A 12662-nucleotide genomic window follows, 5' to 3' on the forward strand; every position below is an offset into this window, starting at 1 on the left:
AATGGTATGGCATATTCTGACATCAAGCTTTCTTGATCAATTCCGTAATTTGTTTCTGCCAGGTGTTTGGCAAAATAGGAGACAAAATGTTCTTGTTCTGGCCATCTGGACCTCAACACTATGACCTCTTCGTCTTTGTCTTTAGGTTCTGTTTCTACGGTATCCTCCCATTCCATTTCCAAATATTCTCCACTATTCATAGAAGGATAGGAGTTTTCCATAGTTTCTAAAAATCTAGAATGACGTCTCTCAAAATGTTGATTTATATCATAGCATCAAATTCGGCATACAGGATGACGTTCACTGTCGCTTCCAGCTCTTTTGCAGACTGAAGTTCCACACGAATCTGACCGGATTTTATAGGGTGGAAATGTCCCTCGTCGCTGCCTTGGTCTGGAGTGAAATTAAAAGCCCACAAAGCGTAACCTCTTGCATATTCTTCGTACGTAATGCGGTGACTGATGGTGGTTCCTAACTGTCCGGTGTCTTCGTAGAGGGATAAGTTCGATCTCAATTAATTCTTGTTCTTAAAGTCAGGTTCGAAATGTCTGGTACACAAGGTTTTGCCATCGCAATTGACTTCGATCGTAAACACGTGGAAGTGCTGAAGTTGAAAGGATTTCGATTGTAGGTTAAATATTTTGGTAACTGTCCTTGGAACAGATGATCTTTAATCATAGATTGGTGTCCTCTGGGAATGGTGAAAGTTTTCACTTCCACTCGTCGTATCGAATACTTGGCAATCGTTCTGCTAAAAGTGTGACTGATGTCGTTTCCCACTTTAGGCATCACTTCCACACGTCGCACGTGGAGTCTGACTTTCTCGATTTTTGTTTTGCAATTAACAGCATCAGCTATCAAATGGAAAGCGGTACTGATTCATTTCAGTCTCAAGCGGACATCCACTCCGTTCAGCAAATACTTCCCTTGTAACCACATGTCCAAATGCAAGTGATCCATTCTAAAATCTGCCCGTCTTTGATTTTGTTTCGTCGCTCTTCAAATCCATGATTCTCATCGAATATTGTGTTAAACTTTTCCGCGTCGCCAGGTTCACATAGCACGCAAGCACCCAGATGGGGTGTTTTTTGGCGTCTGTTTCGTACGTCAAGAGATTTTCCATTTAGGCACGGTAATGGTAAGTATCCATGTTGCTGCTGACTAGTTTGTTATACAAATACAAGGAATGCAAGAAATTGTTGCCGTTAGCTACTTTCTCGGTGTCGCCTATAGTATCTCCAGTCTTATCTTGAACTTTGACTTTCAGGTACAAGTAACTGCTATTCAGATCGATGTAATCTTCGGGCTGTCCTTTGATTTCAAATTCGAACGGAGCTGAATCTGCCAAAGAGAAGACGGGATGAAATTCGACCTATTGGGATTCTTGCATCGTCATCATACTGGGAGACATGGCAAAAAAATTTAGTTCCGACTTGGAACAGGCGCGATACTCTCGGTGCATCATTGTTCTTTCTTTCTCTCTGCGATGTTTTAATAATCAAAACGTCTAAGTCTCGAGCTGTTCTTCTTTTCTTATTATTTCTAGCTTTATGAGTTTGAAATCCTCTGATTGGGGTCTCTTTCTGCTTGTCCTTGCTATGGCATGAAGGAAGCAGGAATGCCTGACTCAGCAGCGTCCAGAGCATTTAAAGGAGTTTCTCGCCGACACAAAATACTTTCACCCATTTGAAGCAAGATATTTTTGCCTGCTCTCAAGAAAGTTTCTTTCGGGTTTTGTTTGTCAACGCGGCATCTTTCAAGGCGTGCGATCCTCGTGTCACCATCGCTTTCAACACGGGGGCCACTGAACAAAACGCCGATTTTAACATATCTCCTAAATCATGTCATCGCTGTCGAACGACTCCTCGGTACACATGATACATGATATACAACTTGTTAGAAAATCGTTTTCGAAAATGAAGTTTCAGTTCTACAGGGGATTTAAAACTCTCGTAAAATCGATCGTTGTTGTTAATGTCTCTGGAATTGGGGTACCATATGAGGTCTCCACCCAAAATGGCAGACAATTGAGGACAAAATGTAATGGACAACGTTTTGGCATCCTGAAATTTTATCAGCAGGCGACGAGCTACTTTATGGTACTCAATCGTAACAGATTTGTTCAGTCTGTCCAGGACATTGCTAAACTGAGCTTTGAAAATACTGGTAATCGTGTCCACCAAATGTTGACCGGAATTTCAAATTCATAGATGCTTAAGGTATTTTTGGCTGGTGATGGGTTTTTTTGTCTTTGTAGAAAAAAAAAATATTTTTGGTACTCAACTCTAGTTGCGCTTGATCGCTCAGGATTTCGACGTAAAAAAATGTTTTCATCTTTGGTGATGTTTTGGATTTGTGTCGGGTTAATCATTTTCACCAAAGCCACTTCCCAATGGGCTTCGTGATCTAACTGGATAGCATGAGGAAATTTTGGTCGTGAAGCAGCACAAAGTGTTGTGGGGAAACACTTCCATGGAACTGTCCCTGGGTAACGTTAAGTAAAATTGGTTCTGCTGTCTGAGGAGTCACTCGAAGTAACCGGAGTATCTAATAGAGGGTTATTGTGGTGGTTATCGTTGGGGTAATGACTGGCGTTGGACACAAGGCTCCCGTTGTTGTTCCCGTTCGAGGAGCATTTCAGGGAAGGATTGGGAATAAGATAACCGATGCCACTACTCAGTAAAATGGTCCACAATTATTTGTCTCCTTGTTGTAAACTCAAATTGGCATCATATTGGCAATGTCAACACCGATGACACAAAACACTACAAAGATTTGGCAGAAAAAGACGATTTGCGTTTTAGGCACACGTTCTCCATACCATACCCACAAGGATTGCTTTTGTAGATCTTGCACAGAAGAACTGGGTGAAGAGGTGGTCACTGTGGTAGTGGCAGCTAAGGCTGTTTTGAAAGGCATGATGTTACCTTCTTTTTATAATCGATGACTTGCGAAGCGTCTCTACAAGAGTCAAAACTGGGTGGATATCCTTTCCAACATACTTTGACTCCTTTGTCACGAAATTTACTCGCTTGAAAGGCTCTTCTTTCGAGAATGCTTTCGATGTAGTACACTTCATCTTCTTTTTCAGTCACCCACTGTAACTCCGGCAAGTAAAACGTTCCTTTTACACTTCCCTGTTAATGTCTTCCAATGTATAGACGGTAGGATGACGGCCACGCACTCGTCCAGTGACAAGAAACATTGGTCCATTTGGGTAAGTAAACATTGTCGAAAGGAAAATGCGTTTGCTTTTTCCAATGCTCACCCAATCTCCTGTTGCTAACATTCCACTTTTCTTGGGGACAGCCACCGTCTAGGACGTGCCATACAGGTGCTCGACAACGGTCACTTCGTTGTCGGGAGTCACTTGTTGGTGGGTGGCACATCTGATGCTCTGATGGTAAGATTGGTTGGTTGGACGCTTGGACCAGGTGCGGTAAGACGTCAATGTATTTGAGAGTGTGTTGATGCATAAAATATTTCCACATGCGTTCTTTCAAGGTGCTGACATTGGTTTAGAGATTATCGGTTGTGAAAAAATGAATGTCACGTTTCTTTAATTCTTTTTGGAAAGTTTGGTTCAGAAATTTGGCGTCTTTGTCGGTTTGCCATCGAAGAGGGTGATGACCACTTTGTTTCAACACCAGTCTGAGGGTTCGCACTAACTCATTGCTCGATTTGGAAATCAATAGCACGACCAAGGCAAATTTGGAAAAGACATCGATGACATAAAACATATCTTTAGCCACGGTTGTAGGTGGCCAAATGAGAGACATCAGCTAAATCGGCTTGCCATGTTGATCGATGTCCTCCACTCGGGTGGGACTTCTGGAAAATTTCGTTGAACGGGTTTGTGTAAGGTGTACGTGGCTTGTTCTTGTAACCATCGTTGTACTTTAGGTAAACGGAGACTTTTCAATCGTGTTTTGTCAGCACTATACAATTTCTGAACTCGTCCGTATCCCGCAGGATGGGCTGGATCGTAGTAATTGCTGGCTAACACCTTCTCCATTTTTGTTAATAAGTCACCCACTCTTCACTGATGCTACTCTTTTTCCGTGTGGTATTTCCTTGGATTATAATGCTTTGCGTGTCCGGCGAGCAACAGGTGTCGAGGAGGAGGATGTCTGAACAGGGGTAGTCTGTTCTGGTTTCACTTCTATCTTCACCTTCCTTTTCTCTTCTGTGGAAGAAGGGGTGGTCATGATCTTTTTAATCCATCCATTTCTGGATGTAGGTGGTGTTATTAACTTGCGTACTTTCTCTTGTTTTTATAATGCGTACTTTTTCTGGTGAAGTTTGAAACTGTTCTTCTTCTTTTTCTGTCTTGGTCGCTGGTGGTAGCGATGGTGGTGGTGATGGGTTGTGATGGGACTTTTCATCAGAGTCTTACAATCTTTCAGAGAGCTGTTTAAAGCTTTCTGGTGAAAGAGGTGAAGTCGTTGCAACGCTTGACCGTACCGTTGCAATTTTTATGTCTCTGACAAATCGCTGCGATCCATCAACGATCGCAATTCGTTGTAACTGGGCCATTTCGGTCAAATGAGGATTGGGAGGTATACAATGGGTCCTTTACTCTAGCCAACGATGGGATTCCATCCATCGTTTGTAAGGCACTAAAGTCAGTTTTGTCCTTGCATCAGATTCCAAAGGTCACGTCTGAGATCTTTTGACCCCAGAGGTCTCTTTTATCTTCTTGGTCCTTTTTTATCTTGCTCCCATGAACCCTCCCAGCATTGTTCCCAATACTCATTTCAGAAAGGGTCCTAACAACATGGGCAAAATCATCCGCGTTGGACCAACATCTTTTGACGGATGGGAATCTTCCTTTAGACCATTTGTCCAAGAACATGTCGATTCTTGGCTACACATTCTTTCTGATGTGGAGACAAAGGTATCATGCCTATCAAGACGTTCAGACAACATTCATACACGGTATCGACGACACCTTTGGAGTCAGTTTGAATGATTTGTTTTCGCATGGGTGGAGGCGCTTTGGACAGGACGGACAACACGTCCCAATCTTTGATTAAACGAGGAGGAAGTCCATTCCTTTTCTTTCCTTTAGGGGTAGAAGATGGATGGCCTCTGGGGGGGTGACATCTTTGTTTGTTCCGGAGCATAACACCACTGATTCCCATTCTTTACCGCGGGTCTTTTTATACTGGAATGCTTCGCCACTGATTGTCTTTACGTCGTATCAACTTGATGACAAATATCACGCGTCATCGATGGGTTCGCAACGGACTAAATCGGGACAGTTCTTGCTTCTATAAATCCAGTAAACTCTGACATACCCGATCTCTCTTGAACTTTGATTTTGGGGGAGGTACTTTGTAAGCAGCTGAAACTGCAGCTATAGAGGCGGATCATATCACCGCTGGAGGAAAAGATGAGACTGAAGGGACTCATGTTGACGCTGTATGAGATAGACCCAAAGTGTCCGAGGTTTTTATAGATTTTGTTGCTGTTGTTGTTGTTAAGTCCTCGACGGGGACGTATACACGACAGGCCATCCGTCTTGGCACCAGTGGTGAAAAACAATGGTTGCGAAATCGCAAATAATCTGGACGGGTGGGTTTTAAATCCACGAGTAAATAGGCGTGTGGGACTTGAGTGTTATCGTCGTACACATGAGTTAGCCAAGGCGTTCCTATCTGTTTAGCATAGACTTGCACTTACGATTTATCTCTAGGGCTTTTAAACAAGACCATGTAATGAGCATTGAGACTGGTGGTACGATGGGTTTTACTTTGTTGAAACGAATTTTGAGTGATGTAACTGACACTGGCATTACAATGATGCCCTTTGCACGTAAACCACAGCTTAATGTCTTCTTCGGCTTCTCCTACCATGTCGTCGAAAATAATCAGATGGGTTTGACTAGGGTCAGGCACGATTCCGGCGTCTTCGACTGGAATGCCTTCCACAAACACGATGGAATCGCCTTGATTTTCTCAAAAGAGACTGTACGCCGATTGCACTCTTTGTAACACCGCACGATCCGTTAAGGAGGACAATCGATCAAATGATGTTTATGTTCGATCAAACGTTTGATATATTCGGTTTTGCCTTAACCGATAGGTCCGGCAATTAACATGTCAAAGGGGGTGGCGAAGATAAAGGCCTCCTAACTAGCACGATCTAAACATCCGACGATGACTTTGAAAGTGAAGGAAGAGGGAGTAGAGACAGCAGATGCAGCCATAGTAGTGCAGGGAATGTCACTTTTGACACGAAGACAGACAACACAGGAGATTTTATACTTTTTTCAGGACACGTTTATTGATTTTTTAAATGGAAAAACACAAAAGACAAAAATACATAAAAGCCGAATGGTTAAGTACAGCGATAAAATACACATCAAAACTATCAAAGTCGAATATAAACAAGTCTCTGTACAACATGCTTTTGGTAATAAAGGTGTCCTGGGGACAATGTGTAATGTTCTTAAGTTTCTACATGGGGTATATTCACACAAGTGTTCTCCCGGAATGGTCTTTCGGGAATGTCCATGACAGTCCTGTCCTGAAGGGAATGGTTTTCCTCGGTGACGGGTCCTTCTTCTGGCACTGTCACTAACATAGGTTTATTAGTTACTTTTTTCACTTTTTTCACTGGACGATTGAATTTAGGATCACAACTCTTGGGCATAATTGGCCACTTCTTTGGTCCAAGCCTCGAAGCCCCAACTTTTCCAGTCACGTACATCTGTCCAGTGAGGGTGTAAGTCACAAGCGCCACAAATATCGTCGTACACATCTTCAGTACCTAAAAGTCGACGAATCATTTTTCCCCGTAGAGGTCGAGAAGTATCCAGATGAAAACGCAAGGTTTTTAACAGAATGAGTCATTCGTAGACATTTAAAGGAACCACTTTCATGTTTTATTCTGTTGCGAGTACTGTTCGCAAAGAGCCTACAAAGAATAGACCGGTAAACGAAATCCCAGAATGGAAAAAGTGTTGGTAATCCTCCACAGTCTGAATACTATCATTGATTTCCTTCCACGGAATCTGTTGTATCACAACTGATAAAGGTCGTGGCATTGTAGACCGTTTTTATACCTTTTTTTTCGTACGTAATAAGTGTACTTTCTGCACAGAGATGATCGTACTCCAGTGGCGAATCTAAATGGTTCAGTCACTAACATGCACATCACACGCCGTTCAGGAGTTTCCTCTCGAACTAAATTTACGTTGTGTACACGACTTTGGTAATCTTCTAACTCTTCTTCTGGAATTCGTTGCAGTATGTTTACCTCGTAGTAAAAAATCACTAACAACAATCCAGTCCTTCTTGCCCGTAAGTAGTTCATCAATGTTTGTCACTGAAACATTTTTATCTGAATCAGTCCTCTTATAGCATTGAGGTACCAGTGGTTTAAACATCGGTGAAGTAACGGATGCAATTATTTTTTATGTTTCACTTGTGTTTTGACCAGCTTTCGGTAAATGCGTTCTCTCAACTCCACAGGCAAACCACGAATGTGCTTTTGTAAAATTTATATTCAGTGTCCTCTATGAATCAAGAATCGCTGAGTCGTGGCCAATAGCCTCGTTTATATTTCTGACTGAAGTAATGTTCTCCCAAAATCAGTCTTCGTTTACTATGGAAAGATCATTGTTTAAAAATGGAGAAATGGTTTTGAGTTCGCTTTTCACTTGTATTTTGACCAACGCTCGGTAAATACGTTCTCTCAGTTTCAGAAGTAGATTCTGAATGTCCTCTTCTAAACTAGACATTCATAGCAATGTCTTTCTATTGTCGGAGGCAATAAGTGTACTTTTTTTCACAGAACTGATCGTACTCCAGTAGCGAATCGAAATCTTTTAGTCACTAGTTCACACACTGCACATCGCACAAAATTTTCCTCTACAGACAAAATTTGATAGCGAAAAATATTTTAGTAATCCTTTAACTCTTCCTCTGGAATTCGTTGTAGTATGGTCACCATGTCAGTAGTAGTATGAGTAGCCACCAAAGTCTTCTGGTCTTCGTCCAGTTCAACAATGTCTGACCACTGGAACACTTTCAAATGCATCAGTCCTCTTATAACATTGAGGTACCAGTGGTTCCAACATCGGTGACGTACCGGATGCAATTGTTTCTTGCGTTTCACTTGTATCTTGACCAACTATCGGTAAATGTGTTCTCTCAACTCCACAGGCAAACAACGTATGTTCTCTTGTAAAGTATCCATCAAGAGATTACTGAGGTCGTCCCACTAAAGGTAGGTAATGAAAATCCAGAGACCACCGAGCATGTTCCATATAAACCGAAACTTTCTGCTCCCACCAGTGAAGTGACACAATGCAACTGAAACACTTGACCTTATCCCCTTTGCCCAAGTAGATAAATTCGGTTCTGGCTAATAATTCGGGGACACAGCGTACGTCATCCCTGCAATCGCAAGGCATAGCATCGCACTTGAGTTTTCTCTCGCTTGGCAATGGTAGTCACAATGAACTATCGGTTTTGGATGTTTTCCCTTTTTTTATCGACGTGACAGTACGGTAAAGTGAAGTGATTGGGAAGACGCACTCGCTTCTAGTTCACGATTTGATAGACTTTTTTCTAGAGGCCGGCTGACGATTTGTTGTGTGTCTAAGTGTACAATCTTGTAAGGCTGCTAAGTGGTCACTCTAAAATCTCGATCCTCTTCAGACTGCAAAGCTTCCTTCAGTACACTAAAGTTCACCACTCGACTGATGCGATAACTGAGAGTCAATCCTTTCACTTTACACTCCGTGTGCACTTCTCTTTGTTGGTCCCGGTATTCGTAGCCATAATTGTTTGGACCACCACTAGCAAAACTTAGAATCTTTTCATCAAGGTGCTCGTCCGTCCAGGCTCCTAAACGGTCTCTCTTGATGTTAGGGTAACAGTGACCGAGGCGATCGATGTAGATGCAACTGTCCGGTCAAAATACAGCACACGATCTCCTGACAGTTCTTAAACTTCGCAAATTTTAAGCGAGCATGGGTTGTCACGTAAGCCGCAATGATGACATTTTCTAATTCATCGGCTTCTACAAAGTCCACTTCTTCTTCGTGAGTGACTAAGATCAAGTCCTCACGAAGGACTTCACGTGTTTCATGTATTTGGTTTTGTCGTGAATCATCTGAAAGTAACGGAAAGGTTCTGTCAAATACTCCGTCTTGGGTAAACAGGCTCGTCGTGCCATTTTGCCCCACAAGTAATTCAACATCACTTTGGCAAACGATCGCCTTCTTTGGTTTTTCTCGATATGGTCTAAAGCGATGCCTTCCTGCTCCCAGTATTTCTCTTTGAATTTCATTTGGTCTTCGGGATTGTGGCACCAGGAAGAATAGCCACTGGCTTCTTGTTTCAGTTTCAATAAGGCATCCACGTAGTCTGCAAAATGCTTTTCTGAGTCTCGTCGCCCTTGTGGTATTGTTCTGTCTTGTGAAAGTGGTAAATTTCGTACACATCTAACAATTGGTTTCCTAGGTCCAGAGCCTTAAACAATTCCACGCTGACCCACGTTCCCGTCAAGGCGCCTTCTTCCTGGGTGTGCTGACAAGGTCAGTCTTAGTTGCACGTTTCGGCACAAGTACGGTATAAGGGAAACATTAGTTCTCCTTGGTAATAGTGCGGTAAATCGGGATGGTACAAGTCCGTGAGAGGCAAGACTTTGCATTTAATCAATCCTTCTTATTGTCGAATGCTGTCCAGGTCAAGGTGTTCCGTTGTGGGTGCCCGGTGGGAAATCGACAATATTTGCAAACTTCCAAGTATATGATTTCTTCTCCTTTCTCCTCGTCGGCGTGGTACAGCAAACAGGTGGCATTCGTCCGTCATCCGTACAAACTGTTCCGCGGGTTCAGTGGGTCCACCTGCTTGTAACTTTCCACGATGCGTTTAAACTCTGGATCGGTTTTCAGTCGGTGATCGTACTCGTTTTCCCGCATTTCCACCTCTTGGTATCCTTGCTGTTCTAACTTCAAGCGCCGCTGACAAGTGGCCTGGTACAAGTCTTCCATCGTCCGTTGCAAAAACTGAGTTTTGGTGTCACGTAACAGATGGGACATCCGTGAAATAAGAATCCATTAAACTCGTACATGATTTGGGGGGTTTTCTATGCCCCAACCATCCACTGAATACTTTCCGATGGTCTCTTTGCCTCCTCCACTGCGGGCGTGCTAGATCCATTTGGCTTCCTTTTCGCACATGTAATGTAACCAGCGTATGACTTTGACCGAGTACTGAGGTTTGACAAAGTCGTTCGTTTGAGGGCTTATGACAGCCAGGGTGTTGTCGGGCATGAATCGTTGGCCGTACACTATGGCGATGGTGCAGGCTTCTTTCAAAGTATCGATCACTCTGTGTTCCATGAATAATTCTCGAAATTTTCCACAGCAACGCCGTAAAATGTCCATGTCCGATCGACAATACTTAAACATTTCTTCCTGAAAGTCTAATGGATCCTATGCGTGAGTGTGGTACCAAGCGTAGAAAGCGTCTTGTTGTCCGGTGCGTATGTTGTCGGTAACATAGTAGCGAGCCTCAGGCAAATGGGGAAGAACGGCGTGTTGATTGGCTTCGGTATTGAAAAAGTGCGGAAATAACCTTAGGCCATTTCTGTCATTCCAAACGTTTTAGGCATTCGGCTCAAAGGCATGGCCAAGTAACCCATCGAATCTTTAAACTGTACTTGTCCCAATTGCATGGAAATGATTTTGGCTCCGTTCATAGTCCCTTTACGACATTAGGTACTTTGATCGGTACAGTATCTGTGACTGAATTTTGTAAGGCGTATTGGGATTGGTTAAAAATAAAACTCAATCCGTTTTTATCCGCTATTCCACTATAAATAACAGCGGTTCACTTCATTCCCTTCACCTATTCTCGTCAGAAGATGTGGACTAACGTTGAATCATCTACCCTCATATCGTCGATGCTGTTCGGTACGGACTTACCCATGTATGTCAAATCATCATGGACTATCATCCGGATCACCGATACGAGCGTTTGGAAAAGAAGGATCTATGTGGAGAGACATGGCTGTCTGAAGAGAGTCCTCATCTACGATCCAGAAGTCAGAAGAAGTTTGATGAAGAGAAGGATACATATGCGATGTCCTCTATGTGATCGGAATGGTGTTAACAAAAAACAACGGCCCTTTTCAGGGCCACTCATATGCCTCGAAAAGATTTGCTCTCTTGCATAAAAAATTGATTAGTCGATTTAAAATTTTAGGTTTGCCTCAACAATCAAATGTACTCTCTTCTCTACTTTTTTAAAGTCGATTTTATAGTTTATGTGTGAATGATCGATATTATCAATCTATGTCTGTGTGTTATATATGTCTATGTCTATATCCCTACTGTATTTGTCTCTACCTAGAGTAGCGCGTATTCAGGTCAGACCCTTGCAACATTGTTACTAATATCCAGTACCGTGACGTTACCAACCTGTTCCATTCCTATTGTCCCTAAACAAAACCCAACCTTTTGTCTTGACGCTATAAGCGGCCCAGGGTGATTTATAAATGTTGACGCCAAAGTGGCCCAGGGGGATTTTGTAATGCTAATTCCCATTGACGCTAAAGTGGTCCACTTCACTACTTGTCTTGTTATGCATGTGTAGTGTTCTTCTGCATGTGTATTGTGTTAATTTTGGTCTTGTGGATTTGCTTGTAACTTTTAATGACCCTAAATGTGGTTTACAATGCTTAAACTTGGTTTTAGATTGACGTTCCTCCTCATTTCAGATGTATATTAGGGTTTGTTTTTTAGGTGTGCCGAATGTTTAGTATTTTAGTGTTTAGTTTTGTATTTTTGTTGATAGCATTTAATTACCTTTAGTTACGCGGTTCTTCTGAACGCTTTCAATTCCGGCGTATGGTTGTTTTGTTCCCTCTATATTTCCCAGTATATGTTAGTGAAATTACTAAATTTATCAAATGTATTATTATCATGTATATATCATTATATTATTTTATACGTAGTATATGAAACTAAGTTTCGTAATGAAACAAAACTATATTATCCTTCGCATCTGGTTTACAGCCTACTTCCATGATCATAAAATCATTGACTTGCATAGATATGTATAGCTTTTCACGGTATGGCTCTTAGCTTAACCAAATATAACTTTTCTTGCTGCAAGTTACTATTTTTAATAGGGCAATAAGTATCATGTCACGCAGCAGGGTGATATGTAACATGAAATAACGATCATGAAACTTACTTGTGCCACATGTGGGTCGTGACTCCACATAAGACGAAGCAAACGAGCAACATGATTGTCACGACGCATAGGATTGCTGAAAAAAATGAGAAATTTTCAGTGGTACTATTGAAAACAGTTTCCCAGTAGACATTTAACAAATGTGCACTTTCTTTCTTTATATCATCATCGTCGTCATTGTCACCTTTCTCATTACCATTGTTATTTAATGATGCTTAAGATTTAGAATAATGATTGCTCACCAAAACTGAGTCACCAATTATGGCGTGTAAGTCAACTAAGTGTACCATTTCCCATCATCGACACTGTTACAATGCTATTATTATTATTAGTATTATTATTATTATTGTTGTTGTTGTTGTTGTTGTTGTAATTGTTAATGTTCTTGCTGAAATAATGTAGAGTAATCATACGTTTTAAATATAAGTCTGTAAAACATGTACG

The 12662-nt window shown here is 41.8% G+C and overlaps 1 protein-coding gene across 1 annotated transcript in view; it reads right to left on the reverse strand.

The window, feature by feature from the left end:
* The window catches only part of LOC149787635 (uncharacterized), a 41977-nt gene that overhangs the window by 17195 nt on the left and 12120 nt on the right, over nt 1–12662 (reverse strand). The window contains exon 4 of the mRNA XM_089973811.1: nt 12219–12294. Coding sequence (XP_089829937.1) covers nt 12219–12294 — 76 coding nt within the window. The remainder of the gene's footprint in view (nt 1–12218; nt 12295–12662) is intronic.

Source organism: Sinohyriopsis cumingii, chromosome 11 (assembly GCF_028554795.1).
Source record: "Sinohyriopsis cumingii isolate HCF-2022 chromosome 11, ASM2855479v2, whole genome shotgun sequence".
Lineage (NCBI taxonomy): Eukaryota > Metazoa > Mollusca > Bivalvia > Unionida > Unionidae > Sinohyriopsis > Sinohyriopsis cumingii.